This window comes from Papaver somniferum, chromosome 6, assembly GCF_003573695.1.
Source record: "Papaver somniferum cultivar HN1 chromosome 6, ASM357369v1, whole genome shotgun sequence".
In the NCBI taxonomy this organism is placed as follows: Eukaryota; Viridiplantae; Streptophyta; class Magnoliopsida; order Ranunculales; family Papaveraceae; genus Papaver; species Papaver somniferum.
Window position 1 is genome coordinate 23369080 of NC_039363.1, and position 27902 is coordinate 23396981.

Genomic DNA, 27902 nt, shown 5'->3' on the forward strand with positions numbered 1-27902 from the left:
GCATAGGGGTCATTCTGTATGGCAGCGACTTGGAAATCGAATTAGCCCACAAGCTGGAGACCCAAACAGATAGGTGATCGATCTTGATCGACCACAGAAAAATCTGTTGGTCACTGGAGACTTACCTAAACGAAGTCGTGTAAAACCTCGGTGAGCAGGGACCCGACCAGCCGCAACTCAGCAGAGTGAGGCCAGAACTACCAACCATTCAAAACATCTCAGGAATGACGAAGATGAGGTTCGAGATCGGCACGATGGGAAATAATTTTCGCACGATTACTATGCTCGTTCGGAGCAAAGCAGAGCTAGAAGAGAGCCTATTGGACCCAAAAGGAAAAGAATGAGATCTAAAGCTCATATTCCAGAAGACCGAGATTATGAGCAGGAAGACAGTTCCTCAGATTGTGACATAAGCGCAATAACATAAGCTCGCCTTTGCAAGATGATCAAGAAAGTAATGTCGAAAAAGCAGTCCAGAGAAGAAAAGATAGACCGTTTGCATCGGTCTGCATGAGCCCCTTTCAAGCTGAATATCAGAGAATTCCGTCTGCCAATGAATTTTCTAGTTCCAAAGCCGCCAGAATTCGATGAGAAAACAGATGATCAAGATCAACATGTTTTACACTATGAAACTGCCATGACTCTGTGGCAGCACAGTGATGAGTTGATGTGCAATCTGTTTCCACAGTCACTGGCTGGAGAAGCAATAAAGTTGTTCAATAAACTCCCTGCACAGTCGATCGGTACTTACCATGAATTGGTTGAAGAATTCTGCTCCCACTACAAGTACAACAGACGCGATCGGAAGGGATGCCACGATTTGTTCCTTCTAGGAATTCGAAAGGAGGAAAGCATCAGGAAGTTTACTCGATGCTTCAAGCAAGAATTATCAGATGTAGATGGTACCAACGATCAAATCGTTATCGATGCTTACAAGCAAACATACCAGTACGATCAAAGAGGTGTGTACGGTTCCTTGGTCAAGAGACCACCAAAGATTCTGGAGGGACTGTATGATCGAGTGGAACAATATGCTCGAGTGAAGGATGATTCCAAAGATCGAGAGACGAGACATGTTAACAGATCATCCAATCATCCAAATGATGGGAGGAAGGACAAGTCGAAGAACCTTTCGAGCGGCCATCACAATGATCGAGGTGAAGAGCGAGAGAAGAACCAAGGTGAACGAATGGAAACTAGATTCCAGAAATATCATGATATGAAGCTGACACCATTGAACATACAACTTATAGAGTTGTATGATAAAATCAGCAAGGATTTGAGCCCCCCTCGTCCCTTGCCAGCAGAGACACGTGATAAACATGATAAGAGAAAATACTGCAAGTTCCATAAAGACTATGGTCACAATACTGAGAATTGTCGTGCCTTACAGATTGAGGTCCAGCGGATGATAGACGCTGGAAAGCTACAAGAGTACGTGAAGAAGGATTTTGGAAAAGGCCCTGGACAGTTTGGCACAACACATGTGATTAACGCTCATGTGATTAACGTCAGTCACGTCAGGATCCATTCAATGACCAGGCGGGCATCGGAAGATGAGAGCAGGAGAAAGCTCAGGCAGTTAAAATAATGGTACTTGACAAATCATATCGATTTTTCCAGTGGAAATGAAGCAGAAATTCGGGAGATTGGGTGCACAAAGATCGAGTTCTCTGAAGTATACATGATAGGTGTATATGCTCCACAAAATGATGATATTGTTATAACTGCTTGAATTGGCATGTTTCGTGTACACCATATTCTAGTGGATACAGGGAGCTCAGTGAGCATGCTGTTTTCAGGAGCTTATTCATCTATGAATCTACCACGTGACTTGATCGAGGAGGATGAAAATCCAATTATCGGTTTCAGTGGCGAAGTTACAAAGGAGATTGGAAAAGTGAAGATACCTATAACAGTAGCTGACAAGTATGTTCTAGGCAATTTATTACTACTTGATTGTAGAGCTCCCTACAATGCGATCGCAGGACGAGACTGGCTGCATGATATCGGTGCAGTCACATCCTCATATCATCAATGTTTACAGTTTATTTCCCCTGAAGGAGTCGTAAAAGTTAGGAGTGACCAGATGGCCGCTCACAAGTGTCATGAGAGTGATATGAACGAGTACAAGAAGTCAGAAGTTAGCGGGAACCAAATCATGCGAGTCGAGCAGAAATAGCAATTACAGAACCCTCTCCCTCCAGAATCATATGTGGGAGAGGACGCAGCTGAAACTCCAACAGTTGAGAAACTGATCGAGGTCCAGATTGGAGATGAGGAGCACAAAACAACGTTCGTAGGGGAAGATCTTCCTGCACATGAACGTGATGGTTTGGTTACATTGCTAAGGTCAAACGCCGACGCTTTCGCATGTAGGTTTGATGAGATGCCTGAGTTAGATCTGAATGTAGCCTGCCACAGGCTGAATATCGATGAGAAGTTCCATCCAGTTCGTCAAAAAATCAGGAATATGGCGAAAGGAAAAAAAGATGGAGTTACTACATAAGCCGAAAAGTTGTTGGAAGCAGGCTTTATTCGACAAGTGCAGTATCCTCGCTGGCTGTCTAATGTCGTACCCGTTCCAAAGAAGAGTGGTAAAATTCGTGTCTGTATCGATTTTACTGATTTGAATAAAGCATGTCCGAGTGATCCATACCCGCTACCGAAGATAAAAGATTTGGTGGATGCAACCTCATGGTACAAGAGACTGTCATTCATGGACGGTTTCCCAAGGTATAACCAAATACCTTTGTTCGAGGAAGATCAAGAGCATACTGCGTTTGTGACTGACATAGGAGTTTACTACTATACTGTAATGTCGTTCGGGATAAAGAACGCAGGGGAAACCTACCAACATTTGGTAGACCATATGTTCAAAGATCTGATTGGGAAGACGATGGAAGTATATATCGATAATATGATAGTGAAATCTGAGCAAAAGGAGTCACATTTCCTTGATCTGCAGAAGACGTTTGATATATTGAGGAAATATCGAATGAAGCTCAATCCAGCAAAATGTTCGTTCGGTCTATCCTCGAGAAAGTTCCTTGGATACTTGATGACGCACAGAGGAATCGAGGCAAATCCGGAGCAAATCAGAGCCATCAGAGAAATGACATCCCCAAGAACGAAGAAGGAGGTCCGGAAGCTAGCAGGACGATTAGCAGCTTTGAATCGTTTCATTTCACGCTCGTCGGATCGATTCAAACCATTCCTTGATGTTTTTATGAAAGAGGTGAATTTTGGCTGGACGGATGAGTGCGAGAAAGCTTTCAATGAGATCAAACAGTATTTGTCAACCCCCCCAATTTTGGTGAGTCCAAAAACTGGACAACCTATCGGAGTTTATCTGGCGGCAACGGAGAACGTTGTAAGTGCAGTGCTGTTTGTTACAGATCCACATCAAAAACCTGTTTACTTCGTCAATAAATCTTTGACGGGGGCGGAAACACGGTACAAGAAAATTGAGAAGATAGCACTTGCGCTGTTGCATGCATCTCGTCGCCTCAAGCCTTATTTCCAAGGGAGGAAGATCGTAGTCTACTCTGAATACCCGCTGAATAGAATCCTGGAACGTGCTGATGTATCTAGCCGACTACCCATATGGTCAAATTTTCTGAGGGCGTATGAAATCAAGTACGAAACCAGAACTGCAGAGAAGGGACACGCCCTGGATGCACTTCTAGCAGATTTTCCTGTGGACGATATAGAAACGGTTGCTACAGAAGCGGAGGAGTTATTCAAACCCATAGAGTCAGCCACTGAACAGACTGGGGGCGAGTCAGCAATGGAGGTTGATACACCTGAACCATTCTGGAAAGTATTTACTGATGGGTCATCAAATGTTGGTGGAGCTGGAGTTGGATGTGTCATCCTTACTCCCGAAGGTTCAAGGATCGAGAAAGCAACCAGGTTGGGTTTTCAAGCATCAAACAATGAAGCTGAATATGAAGCTGCAATTATCGGTTTAAAGGTTGTCAAACAGTTAAATGCGAAGAACGTGAAACTGGTAATTGATTCTAGTAGTTAACCAGTTTCTAGGAACCTACAGAGCCAAGGAATGTAGGATGGCCCTATATTTAGATCATATGAGAGAGCTGGCAAATGAGTTTGACAAATTATCCATTGGGCAGCGACCGTAGTTGGAAAACAGGCACGCGGATGCTTTAGCATACCTTTCTTCCGTAGTCGAAACTGATACCACCCATTTTGTTGTAGTAGATTTTCAAGAGTTACCTAGCATCTCCGTCAGCCACTTTGTTCTGGCTCTCGAACACGCTAGTGGGAGCGAGACGACAATTACATCAGCACAGGGAGATACCGAGAATGTTGACAACAATATGGATGTTGACAGTCCAGTGGTAGATGTTTACAATCTTGTTGAAAACACTTCAAACTGGCGTCAGCCTTATGTTCGGTATTTGACAACCAGTTAACTCCCAGAAGATGAGAATCTCGTTTCGAAAGTGAAAAATAATGGTTGGAGATATTCAATAATCGAGGGACAGCTGTACCGCAAACCTGTAGCTTTGGAGCCACTTTTGCGAAGCATATCAGCAGAAAAAAGGGCAACAGATATTGGCGGAGGCTCATGAAGGAATATGTGGCAGCCATTCTAGAGGGCGCAGTCTCACACACAAGATACTTACCCAGGGGTATTTCTGTCCATATATGCAGAAAGATGCTAAAGAATACGCGCAGAAATGTGTGTCATGCCAAGAGCACGCTCCGATTCCTAAAAGGCCCGCCAACGAATTGCATCCAATTTTTAGTCCCTGGCCATTCTCTATGTGGGGGCTAGACATCGCCGGACCACTTCCCAAAGCTCCTGGAGGCGTTAGATTCGTACTAGCCGCTACTGATTATTTCACCAAATGGGTCGAAGCAGTGGCACTGGTACACGTTACCAGACATGATGTGAAAAGGTTCATATGGGAGAATATCGTCTGCAGATTCGGAATCCCAGACGCGATTATATCAGACAATGGGAAGCAGTTCGATTCTGGGGTGATCAAAGACTTTTGCAAGAACCTGAATATTCGCCACAGTTTCTCATCTCCTTATTATGCTCAGGGAAAAGGGAAGGCAGAAGCAACCAATCATGTCATTATGGATAATCTGAAGAAAAGGCCGGAGAAAGCAAAGGGAAAATGGACAGAAGAATTCCCTGGAGTCTTATGGTCCTATCGAACAACCCCAAAAAGATCCACTGGATTTTCACCATTTACACTGGCTTATGGGACAGCGTCAGTCATACCCACCGAGGTACATCTCAAGACTACCAAAACTCGTGCTGTCAAATCTAGGAAAAATGACAGCATACTGGATTTGGATAAAGAGTTTCTGGAAGAACAAAGAGAAACAACCTTACAACAGTTGGTCCGATACCAGCAGGCAATCAAGCTGCGATATGATCGTAAATTCAGAGAACGGTCTTTCAAACCAGGAGAATATGTCTTGAAGAAAACCCGAGCATCCACAATGGAACCAAACTGTGGGAAGCTCGGAGGAAACTGGAAGGTCCATACATAGTGGACAGGCCAGCGTCTCGTGGCTCCTACTACCTAAGGAATCTCGATGGTACACAAGATTCAAAACCGTGGAAGCCATGGAATTCGTTCCACTTGAAGAAGTTTTATCATTAGGAGTAGTCTCAAATCCTGCTGTGCTGCACTCTTTTTCCTTTATGATGGTTTTATCCCACACGCAAAGGTTTTAACGAGGCAGTTGTTGTCGGGCAGTAGGTATTTATCATGTTATTTCTATTCAGAAATTTAATTCCAACATTATTTTGGTATTCCACACTTTATCAAAATTGCTCGTGTTTAATTTTAAGCTGCTGCGGACGTTCAAACCCGCAGTCATCCCTAAATGGCAAAACATTACAGTTCGAGTCTGCTTTCAGCAACGTCTCTGATATCTCGCAGATAGGGTGAATGCACAGTTCGAGCATTTTTACCCATTTTCAATTGTGTCCCCATCATATGGGACATCAACAAATGCGGCGAACATTTTCACTTGTCCAAGCATGAGAAAATGTACACATCTCGACTCTGCGCGCATCTTGAATAGTAGGATTGACCCCCTGCACGAATTCAAGATAGCAGAAAAAACTCAACTCTCCACTCCATGCGCGAGCAAATGCAGCAGGGAAGTGCACCCTTGCGCGAGCATTGAGCAGCATGACACATAACATACTGGGGGCGAGTTATATGTCACCTCAACCACTTGGGGGCGAGATATATGACACTCCAGCGCACTCACTACATTCCTTGGAGCCAGTTGCATAACACTCCGAGCAACGCGCTTGGGGGCGAGTTATGCAACACTCCAGATCATTGCAAAATTCAATAGAACTGGGGAATCCGAACTTCTTAACCCATAACTACTTATGGATTAAGAGAGGGCGATGTTTGTACCCCTAGTATTCTACACAAAAAATGGGCTAACTTAGACCTACAAATCTCCTCCCATTAGCTAAGAAAGGATTCATTGGGCTTAAGGTGTTTCCCTTGACTAGCCAAGAATGGCTAACTAGGCCTTACAAATACTCCATGTGCAAACCCATATACAATAAACTAAGTTGGGGTATGAGCAAGCACTCGATTCACAAGTCCATGAGCAAGAACTCCAAGTTGGGCTAGAAAGATTCCACGACAGCATTGCCCAGTCAAAAGGCACCACCCAACCCGAAGCTTCCACATGTCCAAATCTGCACAGTCACTGCCCGACATCAGCATAATTGACGTCAGCGAAGGAACCTGCAGATGTGACGTCGGCATGACGCCACTGACAGATCCCACACCCGTGATGTCAGCGTGACATCAGCAGAAGTGACGTCAGCGTGCCGTCACTTCATCTTCCCAGGCTGCGTTAACCCACATTCGCCGGAGCAGTAGCAGTGGCCGACGACCATTGCCGGCAGCAGTGCCCCAGCGGCGGCAGGCGGCAGTGACAGGTGGCGGCGGTCAAAACCGGCGACCGACCAGTTGACAGTAATCCAGTGCGCTGCGTCATAACATAATACTGTGATCCTTATTCGGTGCACTGCATCATAACTTAATACCATGCTCCTTACAGTGCATCGCTGTGTAGCATAATCCCGTTGCACCCAGATATTTGCGCCCCAGTTCTTTTACTCTAAGGATGTTTACACCCCGTCTGCTTACACCCACTTGTCTTACACCTTAGGTTATCCACACCCCAATGTATGGGCCTTGCCTTTGGGCCTGACATTTCAACACTTACTTGATTGGCTAACTCTTTGTACCCTTTTACCTGGCTAATTCCTTAACCCTAATGAAAGTTTCTGGAATGTTCTAGGAGGCATGCAGGGAATGTCAATGCCAGAGCCATGAGCCATGCAGGAGAATTATAGCAGGGAGGCATGCGGGAATAGTTATGATAGGAGGCATGCAGGGACAGTTATGGCCATTCATGCCAATCTCGAAATTAGGGAAATGAAACGGAAATTTCCAATCACAACCCAAAGAAGGTATGCAATTCTTTCCACAAAAAACTCCTGTGAAAAATCCGAAAACTGACTTTAACATCGGAGGTTTTTTTTGCAGGTATCCCCATACAATTCAATTGGAAATCGAAGCATCAGGTCAATCTTCAATAAAATCATCAGGTCAATCTTCAATAAAATCATCATAGAAATTCGTGTTTTGGGGTAGAAGTAATTTTACCATACAAACAACCGGCTAGAACTAATACACGAAACATACATTCTAGAAAGTTTGAGTATATATATGCATTAAGAAAGGACATATCCCACTGCTAAACTCCATCCATGAATCCCGAACTTAGAATGCTGCCAGCAAACTCAAAGACTAACTAAAAGACTTCATGCATTCAAATGGAAGGAGCTGGACGTCAATTAGTATTCAACTTTCATAAACAAATCAACTGGCTGTTGGAAGTATCAGAAAAGGTTACAAACAACTACACTAGCTTAGAGATTCATTTTAATACTTAAACAGCCACCATCTCATTTAGCTATCATTCAACCAAGGATCTCTAAGATACCAACTAATTTGCAACAAAATAAAATAGTTTAAATAATCACCAAATCTCAAGAAGTGGCCAGCACTTGATACCAACAGTGAGTGGGTAGAGTAACTTGTACAAAAAGGAAAATGTAAGGTTACTAAGAACCAAGTGAAGTGGAGGGCCTGGGAAGGGAAATCAGAACCCCATAAATCCAACAAAACTAGTTGAATTAGATCCTGTAGTTTGAAAGCAAAACAAGTTCTCATAAAAATGTTTGCACACTTTGAAAGCTTAGTCTAGTGCACATACTAAATTTGGTTTAGTCCGTTCCAAAAGAATGGCACAACTTAATATTATAAAAATATAAATCCAAAAGAGATTGAATTTATGAGGAAACCTGCTGCAGTACACTTAAACGAGAACCATTCGAAGTCCATACCAGCCATCCACTGGCATACATAAATCAAGTCATCATGCAAAATTCCCAAACTCGAATTGCCTATAAAGTCGCTACAGAGTTGTTATTTCACTTTGTATACAGACACGTACACCCAAAATGACTATCATATTATGTTACCCAGAGATAATTAAATGGGAGAAGACTCCATATATGTGTGAAATTGGTATGAAGTACCAAACGAAGATTTATCAACATGCTAACCATACCATGGTGGACTATACAACATGATTGTCTAAGATGCAAACAGTACCCTTAGCCATACCATAAAGAAAAGTGTAAAATATGTTGGTACCAGTCTTACCAGACCCATGACAAATGATAACCTAATCATTTCATTCATTAGCCACAAGATAAATGAACCATAAACTCCACATTTGAATTTACACTATATACCGAGTCTGTACTATTATAAACTTCTTCTTGAGATTAATCTCCCAAGGACGATCCAAGAGCGAAACATTTGTACGTAGTGCTAATCAACACACGACTGCATTTCATCAATTTAACCTTGCATAAGAAATACTACAAGTGGAGCATATGTACTATGGGTATCAGCCCGCGCAAGAACGATGTGCATTCATATAAATTTATCAACTTTCAATTAAGAAAATAATCTAAAAATAAGTGTATCAAGATATAAATGATCGTAGAGAATGAGAGATGATTATATAATCTTCCATGCATCAATAGGTACAACAGTAGTTGCACATACCAAGGGTGACTAGATGGATATACATTCTCACTCTCTGGTTCCTACGCGCAATGAAATTAGAATTATCATCATCCTTTGTCATACATCTATTTCTAGCTACCTTAAATTTTGAACATCAAAATTTGGCCTAATCAACCAATTTTTACCTGTCCGTATCGGAAAGTAACGATTTACTTTTACCCTCTCCAGATACATGCAAACTGAAACACGGGAAAGGAATTATAATCATTAGCTACTAGTACCTAGTACCTAGTAAAACTGTAAACAAGCATGTATCCAAGAGAAATTAAAAACACTTTCTACAGGTCGCAAGGAATTACTCCAAACTCGTCAATGGTCTTTAGTCTGTACGTGGTAATTTTGTAAACCAAAATCTGAAATTTAATTATACAGCCCATGCAAAGTACCGAGGAAAAATACACATTTCATGGTTTGAAATACTCCAATATCCTCCCCATGCATAAAATCCAATCACATAATTACCAACTCGTTTAAACTTTTTCACAAACAGGTTGTAAGCTACAAATGAAAACAAATTTACACATTTTCGCGAATAGGTTCTTTCTTCGACAAATTTACTTAAGAAAAGAATAATGATCAATCACTTATTTGTTCATTCAAATGTAATATGAAAAATCATTTTCAAGTGAACAAACTCATGAGAAGAAATTTACGTACCTCTATATCTAAACATCTCTACCAACATCATCTTGATGCAAAAACCCAAGCTCTCTGTCTTATTAATTCACTTGAGGTTCATCTCTACTTTGCTTTAAACAAATTCATCAGCACATAATTCCAACAAGAACCCAAGTTTCCTGATCACATCCAGAATCTAATTAACCACCAGAAGTTGCTCAGTTTCCTCTATATATGTTGCTGATTTTTCCAACCCTAGCTCAACTAAAAACTCACCACAAATTATATTCCTTCAAGTGTGTATATATGATGAGTCATGAGTTAAATCTCTAGTTCAAATACAAAATGAACACTTGAGGTGGATTTGTCCGGGGAATTCACGATTTGGAAGATTTATAATTTCGTGGGATACAAATTCTGGAATTCATGTAAATTCATCGTGTGTTTGATAACTCATTTGCAATTCTAGGATTCATTGAATTATTTTGTTTTAATTATATATATATACATGAAATTTAAAGTTGAAAAAAGTGGGTTCATAAATCTCTTGATAAGTTTTCCAACAAATCTTAGGGGAAGGGGTCGGACTCCATATGGAGGATTTGCTGGAAAACTGATTCCCATGGGAAACGTGATTTCAGGGATTTAAGCAACCAGACATACCAAAGGAAACGTAATTCCACCAAATCCCCTGGACCCATAAATCCCACCTTTAAAATTCCACATCCAAACCCACCATAAGCTCTTCCCTCGGTTCCTTTTACTTTGGTTTTCAGATAAAATTTACAAAGGTGCCCTTGACTGGATAGTGGATACTAATGCAACATGTGTACATCATGCATATAGGCCTATTAAGGCACTCAAAAGGTTTGAACTACGGCTGAATTTTCTTGGGCTATCCTCAGAGAAATCCTAAGGTATTAGTCAAACCTTATACCCAGACAAGATTTCAGTCAACCCAGTTTGACGGAAGGGTCAAATCGGTCAGAGCTGGTTGGAAGTGATCCGTGTTGAAATGACTGAAATGTCCTTTAACCTAAGCTAAAACCCATACCCGTTCTCCCTTTCTACTCCATGTTTTCTCTCATTTTTTTCTTCGTCGTTGGGTAAAACTCTTAATAGAGAATTTCGAGCGAATCGGATTGAATCCAGACAACCTAAATCTAATAGTTCCGTCACGTAATTAAGTTGATTTTAATTATTTTTTTTAAGGTCGTTGATATTAACCGTGTATGCTTATCACAGACTACAGAGTTCCCTTCATCAGTTTTCTTCTTATTAATTTGTTACTTTCTGCATGCCAATCTTCAGTTAAGTTCTTGATTTGGTTGATTCATATTATGCCCAAATTTTTCAAAATGTAATGAATTGAATTTCTCTGAGTTTTAGTTGGGTAATCTGTGATTAATGGTCACAACTTTAGGATTATCACCATTGACATCTTCCAGTTCCCAATTGGGTCACCTTTTTATTCATCCTACTTCAAATGTCTCTAGAGAATTGCTTTTAAACGGTGTAGAGAAGCATTAATATTGCTTGGTTCATGTATCCTCAGAGACAATCCTCTAATCGACATGGAATAGATCCAGGTCCAACGATATGAACCATGAAAGATTAAAGAATCAAGAAATATGTAGTGTATCAAGATACAACTACAAGAATAATCAATGATAATAGCAGCAAGCTGCTTTCTCTCTGAGAATTTCATAGCTTAACTTTAATTGAAGCAACAATTTTCATTACCATGAATTCACCTGAGTTCACTCATTGGCCTTTAAGAAGACCAATCCCTAGCAGCCACATCCAACAACTAGGATTACATCTAAGTCTAACACAAAACTCTAGGAACAACCCAATGTTAAACCCACCCCACACAGTTTAAGTTACACCCCAAGGAAATAAGCAAATACAAGTAAGGTTGTATGTAGGATCATGAAAATGCCCCTCCCTTTAGAGATCCTTGTCCTCAAGGATAAAATCTGGAAACTGGGCATGCAAGTGAGCAACATCCTCCCAAGTAGCCTCCTCTGGAGCTGAGTTGCACCATTGTACCAAAAACTGCTTAATCCTGGATGTACCCCTAAGTGTCTCCCTAGTGTCCAAAACAGCTGCAGGTTCCACTATGAACTGACCTGCATGATCCACCAATGGTATATGAGGAGATAGAGTAGTATGTAAGCCAATCTTCTTCTTTAATTGAGAAACAAGAAAGACAGGGTGGATTCTGGATCCAACATGTAGTTGCATCTTGTAAGCAACAACTCCAATTCTTTGAAGTACTGCAAATGGACCAAAATATTTGGCAGACAACTTAAAGTTCTTACTCACAACTACCGAGGTTTGCCTGTATGGTTGAAGCTTCAAGAAAACCAGGTTTACTACTGCAAATTCTCTGTCAGACCTCTTCTGATCAGCAAAATACTTCATTCTGTGTTGAGCTTTACATAGTTCATCTTTTAATAGCTGGAACATAACATCTCTTTCCTGCAAATAGTTTTCTACAGTTGCCACAGAAGTAGATGCAGGAATAGGAAAAATCAAATGAGGTGGAGCATAAGCATATAGATCTTGGAAGGGAGACATCTTCAAGCTGGAGTGGTAGTTGGTGTTGAACCACCATTCAGCTAATGCTAGCCACTGTACCCATTGTTTGGGGTGAGTACTTGTCATACATCTTAGATATTGCTCAACACAAGAATTAGTCCTTTCAGTTTGACCATCAATCTGAGGATGGTATGCAGTTGTTGATGGTGGTTTTTAGCTTAGGGTTAAAATCATAAAACCGTACAACTGACATGACGTGACTATGACCATTAACACATTTATTAAATCGATCAGCATGCCTACGTAAGAATTACCAGGGTACCTTTTTTTTTATGTGTCATGTTCCACGAAAGAACCCTTAACATTGACCGATATCATCTATGCCAAACCATAATTCTCATGCTATCGCGCCAAGGCATGCCAACCATGCCAGCCGCACCACTGTGCCAATGGCAAACCATGCCAACAACATCTCCGCGCCAAGGCATGCCAACCATTTCGGCCGCACCACCGTGCCAATGGCAAACCATGCCAGCCACATCTCCGCGCCAAGGCATGCCAACCATGCCAGCCGCACCCCTGTGCCAATGGCAAACCATGCCAGCCACATCTTCGCGCCAAGGCATGCCAACCATGCTAGCCGCACCACTGTGCCAATGGCAAACCATGCCACATCTCCGCGCCAAGGCATGCCAACCATCCAGCCGCACCAATGTGCCAATGGCAAACCATGCCAGCCACATCTCCGCGCCAAGGCATGCCAACCATACCAGCCGCACCACTGTGCCAATGGTAAACCATGCCAGCCACGTCTACCGCGCCAAGGCATGCCAACCATGCTATCCGCACCATGCGCCAATGGCATGCCAAACCCTTGTCCCCACCATGCCAAGCCAACCGCACCTTGCCTTAGCCCCAACCATGCTAGCCGCACCATGCGCCAATGGCATGCCAAACCCTTGGCCCCACCATGCCGGCCTTCCCTATGCGGATCCAAAACGAAGGCTGCGACGATAAACGGCCACCCTTCCATCCTAGATGCAAATCCTAGCCGTCCAAGGTCGCCAAAAAACGCATGGTAACCTTTGGCCCAAAACCCTAGTTTTGGCCACGCCAAACCGCGCCAAGGCACGCCATGCCACATGTGCCAATGGAATGCCAACCACCATGCCGCGCCATACCATGCCGACCTTCCCTATGCGACTACTAAAATGAAGGCGTGCGACGATCAACGACCACCCTTCCATCCTAGATGCAAATCCTAACCGTCCAAGGTCGCCAAACAACGCATGGTAACCTTTGGCCCAAAACCCTAGTTTTGGCCACGCCAAACCGCGCTAAGGCATACCATGCCACATGTGCCAATGGCATGCCAACAACCTTGCCGCGCCATACCATGCCGTCCTTCCCTATGCGGCTACCAAAACGAAGGCGTGCGACGATCAACGGCCACCCTTCCATCCTAGATGCAAATCCTAGCCGTCCAAGGTCTCCAAACAACGCATGGTAACCTTTGGCCAAAAACCCTAGTTTTGGCCACGCGAAACCGCTCCAAGGCATGCCATGCCACATGTGCCAATGGCATGCCAACCACCTTGTCGCGCCATACCATGCCGGGTTTCCCTATGCGGATACAAAACGAAGGCGTGCGACGATCAACGACCACCCTTCCGTCCTAGATGCAAATCCTAGCCGTCCAAGGTCGCCAAACAACGCATGGTAACCTTTGTCCCAAAACCCTAGTTTTCGCCATGCCAAACCGCGCCAAGGCACGCCATGCCACATGTGCCAATGACATGCCAACCACCTTGTCGCGCCATACCATGCCGTTCTTCCCTATGCGGCTACCAAAACGAAGGCGTGCGGCGATCAACGGTCACCCTTCCATCCTAGATGCAAATTCTAGCCGTCCAAGGTCGCCAGACAACGCATGGTAACCTTTAGCCCAAAACCCTAGTTTTGGCCACGCCAAACCGCACCAAGGCATGGCATGCCAACCACCTTGCCGCGCCATACCATGCCGACCTTCCCTATGCGGCTACAAAAACGAAGGCGTGCGATGATCAACGACCACCCTTCCATCCTAGATGCAAATCCTATCCTTCCAAGGTCGCCAAACAACGCATGGTAACTTTTGGCCCAAAACCCTAGTTTTTGCCACGCCAAACCGCGCTAAGGCATGCCATGCCACATGTGCAAATGGCATGCCAACTACCTTGTTGCGCCATACCATGCCGGCCTTCCCTATGCGGCTACCAAAACGAAGACGTGCGACGATCAACGACCACCCTTCAATGCTAGATGAAAATCCTAGCCGTTCAAGCTCGCCAAACAACGCATGGTAACCTTTGGCCCAAAACCCTAGTTTTGGTCATGCCAAACAGCGCCAAGGAATGCCATGCCACATGTGACAATGGCATGCCAACCACCTTGCCGCGCCATACCATGTCGGCCTTCCCTATGCGGCTACCAAAACGAAGGCGTGCGACGATCAACGACTACCCTTCCATCCTAGATGCAAATGCTAGACGTCCAAGATCGCCAAACAACGCATGGTAACCTTTGTCCCAAAACCCTTGGCCACGCCAAACCGCGCCAAGGCATCCCATGCCACATGTGCCAATGGCATGCCAACCACCTTGTCGCGCCATACCATGGCAGCCTTCCCCATGCAACTATCAAAACGAAGGCGTGCGACGATCAACGACCACCCTTCCGTCCTAGATTCAAATCCTAGCCGTCCAAGATCGCCAAACAACGCATGGTAACCTTTGGCCCAAAAACCTAGTTTTGGCCACGCCAAACCGCGCCAAGGCATGCCATGCCACATGTGCCAATGGCATGCCAACCACCTTGCCGCGCCATACCATGCCGGCCTTCCCCATGCAGATACCAAAACGAAGGCGTGCAATAATCAACAACTACTTTTTCATCTAAGATGCAGATCTTACCCGTCCAAGGTTACTAGCTAACACATGGCAACCTTTGGCCCTAGTTTGGTCGCGCCTAAACAAAGCCAAAACCCTAACTTTTGGCCGTGACTAAAATGGGCCATATTAAAGCCATACTGATCATATTTTCAGGCCACTGGCTACCAAAAGAAAGGTTGCAATAATCAACGGCTACCTTCCTCTTAAGATGCAAAATCCCGACCGTTAAAGGTCACCACCGAGCCGGCAAGTCTCCCAAGTTCAACTTTCTAGACAACAACAACATTTTACATGTTTTCCACGAAAACACTCGAGACATCAACACATGTCACAAACTGGGGGATGCTCATTGGGTATTGGTTTGGCGGTTTACAGCGTGCGGCGTACACTACGCTCTTTATAAGAAAGTGTCATAAGGATGAGGCGATTAGTAAATACAAGGAGTTATGGTGAAACGCTTTCTTTTATGGAACATCAATTCCAAGCGTTACCGGTTACCACTTACTCCCATTTACTCACCCGTTTTCCATTTCTTAATGAGACCAGAGTACGTTTCACTTCGACTTGTATAAATAGGCATTACCTATTTCTACCGAACGACAAGTTCAGGTCAGGAGGATACAACACTCAGAAAATATTTTCTAGCTTTCCATTTGTTAGCTTCCCACTTTCTGATACAAGTCGTGAAACAACTACTCTTCCAAAATCAACTATTCTGGTCTCAACACTTTCTTCGCTTCCCTCCCCAAAACCAACCTTTCTCTTTCACTTTGTGACCGAAGCAAGTATGGAACGACCATTTCTTGGTTGAGGCCGGATTTGTACAGATTGATCTCTCGAATCTAAAGTACTCCCTTGCAGTACATTGTTTAGGGTTTAAATTCGTTTCTCACCCATACACCCGAAATTACCAAAATCAGCAGAAACCGTTTTCACCCTCAAACAGCAGTGCTGGGTTTCAAGGTGGCGCCAAGAGACTTGAACAGAGCCTGCCAGAATTGACTAATGAAAATCTTGTCTCTATCAATGATTATAGATTCAGGAAGACCATGGAGCTTGAACACTTGAGAGAGAAATTCCTTTGCAACTGAAATAGCAGTGAATGGGTGGCCAAGAGGAATGAAATGACTATATTTAGTCAACCCATCTACAACCACCAAAATAACATTTTTTTTTGTATGACAATGGGAGGCCTTCAATAAAATCAAGAGTAATGTGTTGCCATGAAGAGTCAGGTACATGGAGAGGTTGTAAGAGCCCTCCTGGAAGTGTGTTTTCTCCTTTATGACATTGGCAGACATCACAGGTAGTGACAAATTCAATGATATCCTTTTTCATGTTAGGGCAAAAGAAAGAAGCTTTTGCTCTATGATGAGTGCTTGTAATGCCAGAGTGTCCCCCAATAGAAGAAGCATGCAAGGAATGGAGAATATATGATCTAAGAGCAGTACCTGAATCAATATAAAGTTTTCCCTTGAATTTTCAGATGCCTTGTGAGTAAGAGTAATTTCCCTGAATTGGTGTGATAATTAACTGAGTGATCAGTTGTTGTGCTGCAGTATCTGACTCATAGCTAGAATGAATGTCTTGCGTCCACTGTGGTTGAGATAAGGACAATGTAGAGCAAGTAGATGTACGAAGTCTGGATAGTGCATCTGCAGCTTTGTTTTCCATTCATGGCTTGTACTTGATGACATAATCCAAACCCATGAGCTTGACAAGCCACTTATGTTGTACTGCAATAGATAACTTCTAGTCCATCAAGTATTTTAAACTCTGGTGGTCTGTGTGGATAAAAAATTGTTGGCTGCTTAAGTAATGCTTCCACTTTTGAACAGCCATAACAATTGTTAAAAATTCTTTCTCATATGTAGACAAGGCCAATGCTTTAGGGCCCAATGGCTTGCTGAAAAATGCAATGGGCTAAGAATTCTACATAAGGACAACTCTAACCCCTCCTGAGCATGCATCAGTTTCAAGTGTAAAGGGTTGAGTGAAATCTAGCAGTGCTAATACTGGAGCAGAAGTCATGGCCTGTTTGAGAGCAGAGAAGGCTTGAGTTGCAGAATCAGACCAAGAGAAGGAGTCCTTCTTTAGCATGTCAGTAAGTGGCCTGGAAATGGTACCATAGTGTTTGATGAACTTCCTGTAGTAGCCTGTAAGACCCAAGAAGCCCCTGAGCTGTTTAAGTGTTTGAGGTTTTGGCCAATTGACCATGGCTGTAATCTTGTCAGGATCTGCAGCAACACCACTTGCAGAAATAATGTGGCCCAGGTATTCTAATTGTGGTTGAGCAAAAGTGCATTTAGACATCTTTGCAGATAAGGAATGCTTCCTTAGCAAGGATAATGTAAACTGAAGATGTTCTAGATGTGCTTCCATAGAAGGACTGTAAATCAAGATGTCATAAAAAAAACAAGTATAAACTTGCGAAGATATGGTTGAAATACCTCATTCATGAGGGCCTGGAAAGTTGCAGGGGCATTAGTAAGCCCAAATGGCATAACCCTGAATTCATAATGGCCTTGATGAGTGCGAAATGCAGTCTTGTATATGTCAGGAGCATACAGTCAGATTTGGTAATAACACGAACGCAGATCAATCTTGGTGAAGACCACAGCTCCATTCAATTCATCTAGTAGTTCTTCAATAAGAGGTATGAGAAATTTATCCTTTACCGTAATATCATTAAACTTGCGGTAATCGACAAAAAAAACGCCAAGTGTCATCCTTCTTTTTGACCAAGAGGATAAGAGCAGAAAATGGACTATGGCTGGGTTGGATTGTACCATTGGCTAGCATTTCAGAAACTAAGAACTCAACCACAGACTTATGGATGTAGGGGCACTTATAAGGCCGTTGGGAAGTAGGGTTTGAGCCAGTTTTAAGAGGTATTTTATGATCAAGTGATCTATATGGAGGAAGTTCAGTTGGTTCTGCGAAAACATCAGCAAAGCTTTCTAAAAGTGTGGAGACTGCAGGTGGTGAGGGTGTGATGGCTGTAGAGGATATAGAAAGGAATTGGCCAATAATGGTGGGTGTGTTGTTCTTGAGGAATTTATCAAAATAAGAACCACTAATTAAGCTGAGAGAAGGTTTAGAATGATTACCCTGTAGAGTGATATTACAACCTTGATGAAGAAAAGAAATGCGCAGGTCATCAAAGTTGAAAAGTATATCACCAAGTTGGTGAAGCCAGTCAGCTCCCAAGACAATGTCACATCCACCTAAAGGTAGTACCCGTAAATTTGCTGAGAATTGGTAGCCTTGCATCTCCCAATTAAGGTTGTGGCAGATACCTTGACTTACTGTGCTATCACCATTAGCAACTGTAACAAGCATTTGTCCCGTAGGAGACAAATGTAAACCCAGTTTTGAGGTTAATGTAGTATCAATGAAACTACGCGTACTGCCTGTATCAATAAGAACAGTCACAGGATGCTTGTTAAGGTGACCAGATATTCTTATAGTATTATGAGCAATGTTCCCTGTTAAGGCATGCAGAGAAATTTCTATTGGGGATTCTCCACCAGAGTGAGATGTATCACTAACTTCATCAGTGGATAAGGCTCCTTGCTCTTCTTGGTCTTCATCAACAATCAACATAAATAACTGTTGAGTTTTACATTTATGACCTTGTCTATAGAATTCATTACAATTATAGCACAACCCTTTGTCTTTTCGAATTCGCATTTGAGCATGAGTTAAGCGTTTCACAGGAGGAAGATTAGAATCAGGAGAAAGTTTTGTTGGGGTGAGTGGGTATGTGACAATAGATGGTGGGGAAGAACCAGTATCCTTTGAGAATGTATATGGTGAAGATAAGAAGGGTTTGATAGTGGAGGGTGGATGTGAAACTGATAGTGGTGTAGGTGCAAATGGTCTAGAGAAGGATTTAACTGGTTTAGGAAACTGTTGTAGTGAAGCTTGTTGCAATCTATCCAAATAAAAAGTTGTGGAAGTATCTTCCGGTTTAAACATTTGCACAACAGTACGGATTTCCTCCTTCAAGCCACTAATGAAACTCAGTGTATAAAAACTATCAGGGAGGGAGGGATTATTAGCTACCATGAATCTTTTATAGTGTTCCCATTTATCATAATAATCCTCTATTGTGGTTGTTTGAGATAATTTATTGAAACTTCCCACATAGTTATCATGAGCAACATCTTCAAAACGAGCATACAAATCCTGAATAAAAGTAGACCAAGTAATAAATCCTTTACCTTGTTGGTAGTTAAGAAACCATGGATCAACTTGTGAATCGAAGTGTATAGCAGCCATATCAACACGTTCTTCTTCAGGAAGGTTATGAAGATGAAAATACCTCTCACATTTCAGAACCCAGCCACGAGGGTTTGTACCATTGAATCTAGGAAAATCCACCTTTGGGGTTCGAGTGAATTTACCATGATTAGATGGTTGTATGTTCCGTATAAGCTGACGGATGTCATCGAAGGAACCACCATTAGAATGAGAAGTACTAGGTGAAGGTCGATCTGGAGGATGAGTTGAACCTTGCTGTTGGAGATTCGAAAGTAGATCGAAGATAGAAGAAAGTCGTGAATCCAAGTTGTTAATAGAAGTCGACAGGGACCCAATTTCTTCTTTGATGGATCCAATCTCAGATTTGATTTCAGTAATAGATTCAGAGTTTTATGGAGTTGGTGATTTCTTGAAGTTTCTCCTTGTTAGCCATGATAACAGGTGTCGGGATAAGGCTGATACCAATTGTAGTGTATCAAGATACAACTACAAGAAGAAATCAATGATAATAGCAGCAAGTTGCTTTCTCTCTGAGAATTTCAGAGCCTAACTTCAATTGAAGCAATAATTTTCATTACCATGAATTCACCTGAGTTCACTCATTGGCCTTTAAGAAGACCAATCCCTAGCAGCCACATCCAACAGCTAGGATTACATCTAAGTCTAACACAAAACTCTAGGAACAACCCAATGTTAAACCCACTCCACACAGTTTAAGTTACACCCCAAGGAAATAAGCAAATACAAGTAAGGTTGTATGTAGGATCATGACAAAATACTGAAATCGACCGAGGAAGTTGTAGTTGAGAGATCAAATATGATCAATATCGTAGTAATTATGTTATTGTATATGAGAATTTAACAGGAGAGGCTTCAGAAGACCTTGTTTTGGGTTCTTCTTTTAAGACTGAATTAAGTCAGGCTGCATATAAAACTCCTAGGAGGATTTCCTCTACCCGATTAATTTTAAACTACGATAGCCAACTTATTGTGTTTTTATTTATAAGGACTGTTGGTTTTTCTACCTAAATAATTTTATACTACACTGTGCGTATAAACTTATATTGTGTTTCAGTTGATTCTAAGTGTGGGTGTACGTTTCTGCATTGTGAGTTGCAGTGCTGCATGTAACAAATGAAATTGTGTTTCACCTGATTCTAAGTGAATGTTGAGAATCTAAATAAATGGTATGTTAAATTTGAAGTTGTTAAGAATATAATTGCGTCTCAATGAATTTTTCATGTTTTTATGGAACATATGGTGATCACTATAAGTGAATCAACAAGTAAATTAACCTTCCAGTTCTAATTTTCTAGCTTTAAGATTATTGTGATAGCTAGCTTCTAGGGAAGACTAGAAATTTCTCAAAAGCGTGCCTGTTAATTTTGTTTCGTAGGTGTTGTTCCTGATACTAATGTCTAAACGTCATATGCTATTTGTTGTTTCAACGATGCTGAGCTAGAAAGATGATAAAGAAGACTTTGTGCTCACAACTTACAAGTAAGCAGTCATTCTTTAATTTGTTTCATTTCAAAATGGGCAGTCATCATTTCGACCATATGAGTTCATTCCTGTTTTAAGTAGTACATTCTATTAGCTGTTGCCATGCTTTCTGTACAAATGCACAAAAAGTTAAGGGGTTGAGATTGCACCTATTGTTTTTGTTGAGCTCACAAGTCATGAACCAATAGCTAATTTTGGATGTGTCCCAAGAAGCAATCTGAATCATCGGATTAATGTGTAAGACACCACCTTAAATCAATATTTAAAATTTACTGAGACAGTGATTTCTTAATTACTTAATGATCTTCTGATGGTATTAGAAGTTACGAAGTAAGCTTATTACATTACCAACTAGATTTCAGTCTGTCTTTCATCTCAAGAATATGGGTTATGTGATGTGACGCAATATTTATTTCGTTCTACTTGGATTGTGATATTGATTACTTGATGGGAACACTGTGAGCCCAACTAGATTTCACTCTTTCTTTCATCTCAAGAGCAGGTTTTCTCTAGCCTTGAAATAAGAACTGATGCGGAACATCAAGCTGAAATTTTGAAGAGAACTGTTGAATTTATTGCTTCTACAGAATATATAGTGCGGCCTCTGATATCACCAACATGGTTTTCCTCATTGATGTATCAATTTCTGTGGTTAAAAGTTGGGATGATTTGGGTAAGAAAATTAAAATGTAAATAAAATATCTGGATTGTACAAAATGTAATCATAGACTGCTTTTACCTTTGTTTTGTGGAGTGCTATTAGCCAAAAGTGCACTTGACTAGCTACCATTTTCTGTTGCTGTAACTTTCCAGATTCATGGTCTGCAATGCATCGTCACCTATTTGATTATGAATTCAACGGGGGAGGATGCGTATCTGCAGCTAGATTTAGTAAGTATATGTTTAGCCTTCGCTACCCATAACCATTTGGCACATGTATTTATGATATGAAGTTGGAAAAACTCCTAATATAATTAAATTTTGTTCTATTTTGCAAAATCATTAGTTTATTTTTATAAGTTTCATTTTCTGGATGAACTTAAAATAATTTATTAGATTCTCGGGGAGAATTTCTCCCATATGTTGGATGCAAAAATATATAGGGTTCATGCAGTTACAATATCAACTTATCGAAAGGGGATTCAAACATATATTATGTGTAATGGAGGTAGTATGTCAGTTTGAAGACGTAAGAGTAATTAAAGCGTATCTGCTAATTAACTTAGTTCATGAGAATCCTGCGAACTTCATTAGGTTCCCCTTTAGATATGGAGTATTAGTTAAGTCCTTGGATACTGTATGTAGACAATTCGATATTTACCAAGCTTAACATTAGTTCGTGTAGTTTTGTTTTTTCCATAAAGACAATTGATGGTTCTAAGGGCAAGTTTAATTATATTTGGATGATCAATTTAGGCCGGGCGCACAACTAGTTAAGATTAAATCAATTAAATCTTTGACGTTTTGTATTTCTTCAAGGAAAAATACAGTAGTTAAGCTACAAATGCAGTTGGGAGCTTGTAATAGTTGTGCTAGTTCAGCTGTTACTCTAAGGTAAGGACCTTTGATTTGTATTTGCATAGATATTCATCTACTTTCAATAATCTGCAGCCATAATATAGGTATTTTAGAGATGTACTTCGTAACTATATATTACTATAGCTTAACTATGGATCAAATAAAAAAAATTGTGAGTGTTGGAACAAAAGTTTTTCGATCCCACGGCATAAATGTTCTGGCTCCGTCATATGATCATCTCTATGTGCCTGCACTAATCCTTCTGCCATTGTTGTTTGAACATAAGGTATCAAGACGATCTGATTCAATACTTACAGTTTTCAACTGATGCAATTCAGCGGTAGTTTATATTCCCTTCGTCCTAGTTTACTTGCCAAAATAGCATTTTACAAAAACTTGAAACAAATTCAAATTACTTCCACATACGCCATCAATCTTCCAAATTACTTGTTTACTATATTAATTTTTATATCCTAGTTTTTATTTCTTTCTTAATAACTAAAAAAATTAGTGGAAAATATAGTAACCTCTGTGGGTCTGTCCAGTTTACCTCACCGAATGGTTCATTCTCTTCCTCATCAGGTTTTATTTCTTAGCCTTCTCTTAATTATGAGTGAAGTTATCTCCTATTATTTAATAGGAATTATTTTTCTGTCAGTTTTACAGACGTGTTGTGAGTGTGGACAAAACCTCCAAGTACGCCATATTTATCACATAGCCGTCAAGTATGCTTTAAATTCTAAAAATAGAAAGTTGCTATAGTTTTTTTTTGCTTTTGCTTCTTATCGTCTAAATTGCAAATGGCTGAGGGTTTAGGAAGTTGTGGGATGTTAATACTCTGTTGAAATTTGAAAATTTCTCATTTGGACATAGTTGTACACCAGTGTCCTTTGTCTTATAAGATCATGACGTATTTATACATGAAAATGACCTTAGTCCTGGGTATTTATTGAAATATTCAACATGACTTTCGTCACGAGTAAAGATGAACTTGGCCAAAGCAAAAGGTTACCAACACATATTTCGATAAATAGATAAGTGAGATAAACTCGGATCGAAATAACAAATATGTATAATCCAAGTCTATATAACAATACGACTTTTGTTTCAAGAGAGGAGATAAAATAGATAGACTTTTGAGTGATAGATAAGTTTAAGTCTCCACATACCTTTTTGTCAGTGAAGTTCCACCAGTTGCTTGAGTAGTTCTTCGTCTTTGCATGATCAACGTCGTGGAGTCTAGAGCTCAGCTACAGTTACTATCCTAGTCCGAGACTTAGCTATAAGTAGACTAGGAATCAAGACTTATAGTTTTAGTAACTAAACTTGAAAAACAAGCTTGAGATAGCAACGCTTGCGAGTTCGACCCAGCAATGCTTTAACAATCTCCCCCTTTGTCAATTTTAGTGACAAAACTATCAATACATATGGAATACAAAATAAATAAACTTTGCAGCTTTTCATCCACATGCTTGACCTCCTCGGTTCTTCAACATTACTCGAAATCTTCGTCACTTCCAAATACTCCAATGATTCCAAAGATATTCAATTCAGCATCATCGTTACTGAAGATCTGTAGCCATGACAATGAGAAAACAATAGCTCTCAATCATTGTTATACAGTGTCATAGTATTATTACACAACATCAAAGTTCAATTGTATCACAACTTTGACAACAATACTATGGTGATATGTATCACTCCTCCTTAGTAAATACTTCATCTCACATGAAAACCACTCCCCCTTAAATAATGTATTTGTAGTGTGAACTACACGTTAATTCTCCCCCTTTTGTCGATAAAATTGACAAAGGTAGGAAAACTAGTGGGATCCTAATGAAATTTCCATAGAGACATTTCATGACCAAAAGAAAGCACATATGGACTTTTTAGATGCAATCATATAGCCGAAACTAAATGCATTCATCAAGGAGTTTATGAAGATACAAGATAACCTCTATAATATTCCACAGTCGCACTCCCCATAAAGATTTGGAAATTAAGCACAAGTTCAATTAAGAACTCTCCCCCATAAAATTTCATTCCCGAAAGAACAAAAGAGCGACCTTACTTTCACAAGAAAAGAAGTATTTCTTTGGACATTAACAAATCACATGAAACATGAATTTATATCCAAAAATCTCAATTAGATTAACCACAAGAGAACCCATGATTAATTTAATCGGAAATGCTCACATAAGAGAACTTACGGAGCCGCACAGTATATACATAAAAAATATGGATCAGGGAAGATCAATACTACGGAATAAACAAAGATTCATTCTATTTCTCATCACCATTTGCACAATGATATACAATAGACTTAATCTTTGTAAACAAAAGCTCATCCTATCTTCCATCAATATTTGCATAATCACATAATAGGCTTATATTTTGTTTGTCAAAAGTTCATTCAATCTTTTATCAATACTTGCATACCGACATATGAAAGAATTAACTTTTGACCACGTATGGGACAATCATAGTTCACGGATGCAAACACACATATCCCATAACAAGTTGTAATATATAAAATCATAAAGATTAATACTGCAAAATTATCTCCCAGATAAACTTTAGATTTTAAACAAATAAATCTAAAAACATTGCAAGATGAAAATGTTGGACATAGCTATGTGTAAACACAATATGGCTATTCCAAACCCTAGTTATCCTTCTTAAAACACAAGAATAAATTCTCATAAAAAGTTTCCTAGACATTGAGACCTCTGAAAAATTCTTTATCGTCCCCGAACTCCTTGTCGTCAACAACCATGGGAACATATGGGTCGTGAAGAAAGGAGTCAATTCCAACAAACCTTCTGGGATGATGATGTCGAACCAGGGCCTTCTGAATTTCAAGATTTCTCATAACAAAAGACTTTATTTGTTGAATCTCCTTTCTTGTCTCCTTCAACTCTTCAATAACATCAGAAAACTTCTGAAAATTTGAAGGAACAGCTCTTGGCTTCCTCACGTTCCTTCTTTTTCTTTTCAAAGTTGGAGGTAATGGAGATCTTTATTTTTCCTTCATGATTGATGGCTTAACAATCATATTAACATCTTTTCCATCAGAAGACATGATGCTTGGAGTATCCATGTGCGTACGGGTTTGTGAGAGGAAATCACAAGCTAAACTCAACAAGCAGTCTTAAGTTAAAAAGAGTTTCAGAGAAGGAAAAAGGAATGTAGGATTACGAAACCTTTAAACACAGGTTCGTGCACGCACAACTCATAACCCTAAGAGGGGTAGAATTGTCGAGAATAACCCTCCTTTATTGATTGACCAGGGGAGTCCTTTCCAATATCAATTAGATATGGAAGAATTCCAATCTTGCAAAACAGACATAGCTAAAAAAGAAGAAAAAAAAACAAATTTAAAAACACTTCTCTTTTTCTAAAGCCTGAGATGTGTAGAATCTCGTCTCTTTTGATCAGGCACATGAGACAAGATGCACTAACCAACACAATTTAAGTTGTGATGGGGTGAACAATAATATGTCTACCATATCCTTTTTGATCGAAATTTATAGAACCCTGTTTCTCATAGTTTTTAGACCATAAATTTCTTTCTAATGGTCTTGTCTTATCCTTGGAAACTAACTTCTTCGACGAAGATAAAATCTTACATACCTCAGCGGTCTTTTGAATAGCTTTGAGCTTGTTTGCTAAACGATTCGCTCTTCGTTGAAGTTTGTTGGCATGCCTCAATTTGTGTTTGTACTTGAAAAACTTTGACAGTTCATGACCTTTGAGTGAACAATAGGAGCATGTCAACCTGGACCCGAGATCTATAAGTTGCTAAACACATAGTGGAACCTGAAAAATTTGCCAGAGAGTTTCCAACAGAAAGGTCAACTTTTTCTTTCAGATTGGTTAAGTTCTCTTCTGAAAGACTATCGAGATTTATGTATGTATTGCTACAGTTATCAAAATCAATATTTTCACATAGAAGCGCAATACTTGATTTTTCTTCTTCATTAGAATCATAGTTGTCATACATTTCATCAAGAGTTGCAGCTAGACCTTTGTTCCCAGTGTATATCTTTCGATTTGGATACTCATTTGTAAAATGACCAAAACCTTTACACTTAAAGCACTAAGGCATATCCTCATCATCAGTTTCATCATTATCCTTGTTTTTAGGAGGAACACGATTATGGGTTTATCTGATGACCTGGTTTTATCTCTGGAGAACCGTTTACTTCTCTTCAAAAGAAGGTCCCTAAACTGTCTTGTGAGCAGAGAGACTGACTTGTCAATATCTTCATCTGATGAATCAGCCTCAGAAGGATCATCTTCAGAGGCAAACACTTTAACTTTTATCAAGTAATTTAGTGTTCTTTTGTGCTTCGAAAGCAATATCCTTTCCAGATTTGGATGTATGGTCATGATTAAAGATCTTTAACTTCCCAACCAGAGTATATGTGGAAAGCGTTGCGAGATTATTTCCTTTAACGATGGCATGCTTCTTATAATCGTATATGGATGGCAGAGATCTGAGAATCGTCATCACAATGTCCTTTCCAGGAATAGTATTACCCAATGCAAAGGATGCATTAACAATTTCAGACACTTTGTGATTAAACTCATCAAATGATTCTTCATCTGCCATATGAAGGTTTTCCCAATCAGAATTTAGGTTTTGAAGCCTAGCTTATTTTTCACAGGTATTCCCTTCAAATACGGTTTCTAAGATATCCTAGGCTTCTTTAGACTTCGTGCAAGTAGTCACATGATGCTGAAGGTCTGGGGTAATGGCATGTATGATAGTACTTAAGTCGTCGGAATTTTTCTTTGCAGTAAGGATTTCTTCCGGATTATATCTACCAATATCCTTAGGATAGATACATCGAATTCTGTATTAACCGGAGGGTCATATCCATTAACAACACGTACCTATGTTTTAAAATCACGAGCTTGAAGAAAACCACGCATAAAGATTCTCCACCACAAGTAGTTTGAGCCATCGAAGACTGGTGGTACGTTTATGGAGATACAATTTCTATCCATATAGTCGGATCGCTACAAACACAGACTTATGAGGTCTTTAAAAGTGTTTGCGTCCTCTGATACCAATTGAAAAAGCGGGGGTCACACCTAATATTTCGCTTAGCAATATGTATGGACTAACTCCAATATACTTTCAAGAGAATCAACTAGACAGTCAGACTCAATCTTAAGAAAAGTATACCAAAGAGTTATATCTCAATCTCTTAATTCAATCCGCAATCAAACAAACAATAATTTGCGAGCCTATTGAATCTAAGAGAGATAACTTGAACGGTACCAAAGACCAATGTTCGAGGATCAATCAATTTCAATTAACAAC

At 40.5% G+C, this 27902-nt stretch overlaps 4 protein-coding genes and 1 long non-coding RNA gene across 5 annotated transcripts; 1 reads left to right on the forward strand and 4 right to left on the reverse strand.

Moving 5' to 3' along the window:
• Positions 1-553: 553 nt before the first annotated feature.
• On the forward strand, positions 554-1735 carry LOC113290651. The gene is made up of 2 exons (XM_026540233.1): positions 554-1470; positions 1624-1735. The coding sequence occupies exons 1-2, from the start codon at positions 554-556 to the stop codon at positions 1733-1735; spliced, it is 1029 nt and encodes a 342-aa protein (XP_026396018.1).
• Positions 1736-9017: 7282 nt separating this feature from the next.
• LOC113285542 lies at positions 9018-10266 on the reverse strand. Its single transcript, XR_003328719.1, has 2 exons — positions 9849-10266; positions 9018-9370 (listed from the first exon to the last, which is right to left on the reverse strand). It is a non-coding gene; the product is annotated as an uncharacterized LOC113285542 (long non-coding RNA).
• Positions 10267-11759: 1493 nt separating this feature from the next.
• LOC113290652 lies at positions 11760-12392 on the reverse strand. The gene has a single exon (XM_026540235.1). It carries the CDS (start codon positions 12390-12392, stop codon positions 11760-11762), a length of 633 nt encoding a protein of 210 aa, XP_026396020.1.
• A 4823-nt stretch (positions 12393-17215) lies between these two features.
• Positions 17216-17596, reverse strand: LOC113290653 (uncharacterized mitochondrial protein AtMg00860-like). Its single transcript, XM_026540236.1, has one exon. The coding sequence runs from the start codon at positions 17594-17596 to the stop codon at positions 17216-17218; it is 381 nt and encodes a 126-aa protein (XP_026396021.1).
• A 375-nt stretch (positions 17597-17971) lies between these two features.
• LOC113290654 lies at positions 17972-19567 on the reverse strand. Its single transcript, XM_026540237.1, has one exon. The coding sequence runs from the start codon at positions 19565-19567 to the stop codon at positions 17972-17974; it is 1596 nt and encodes a 531-aa protein (XP_026396022.1).
• Between the last annotated feature and the right edge of the window lie 8335 nt (positions 19568-27902).

What these genes read in the sequence shown, in the direction of transcription:
- LOC113290653 (XM_026540236.1), bottom strand. Translation starts at nt 17,596, where the DNA reads ATGTCTAAATGCACTTTTGCTCAACCACAATTAGAATACCTGGGCCAC.
- LOC113290654 (XM_026540237.1), bottom strand. Translation starts at nt 19,567, where the DNA reads ATGGCTGCTATACACTTCGATTCACAAGTTGATCCATGGTTTCTTAAC.
- LOC113290652 (XM_026540235.1), bottom strand. Translation starts at nt 12,392, where the DNA reads ATGTCTCCCTTCCAAGATCTATATGCTTATGCTCCACCTCATTTGATT.
- LOC113290651 (XM_026540233.1), top strand. Translation starts at nt 554, where the DNA reads ATGAATTTTCTAGTTCCAAAGCCGCCAGAATTCGATGAGAAAACAGAT. An exon ending in TTTGGAAAAGGCCCTGGACA is followed by an intron (nt 1,471 to 1,623) that starts GTTTGGCACAAC and finishes CGATTTTTCCAG; the next exon opens with TGGAAATGAAGCAGAAATTC.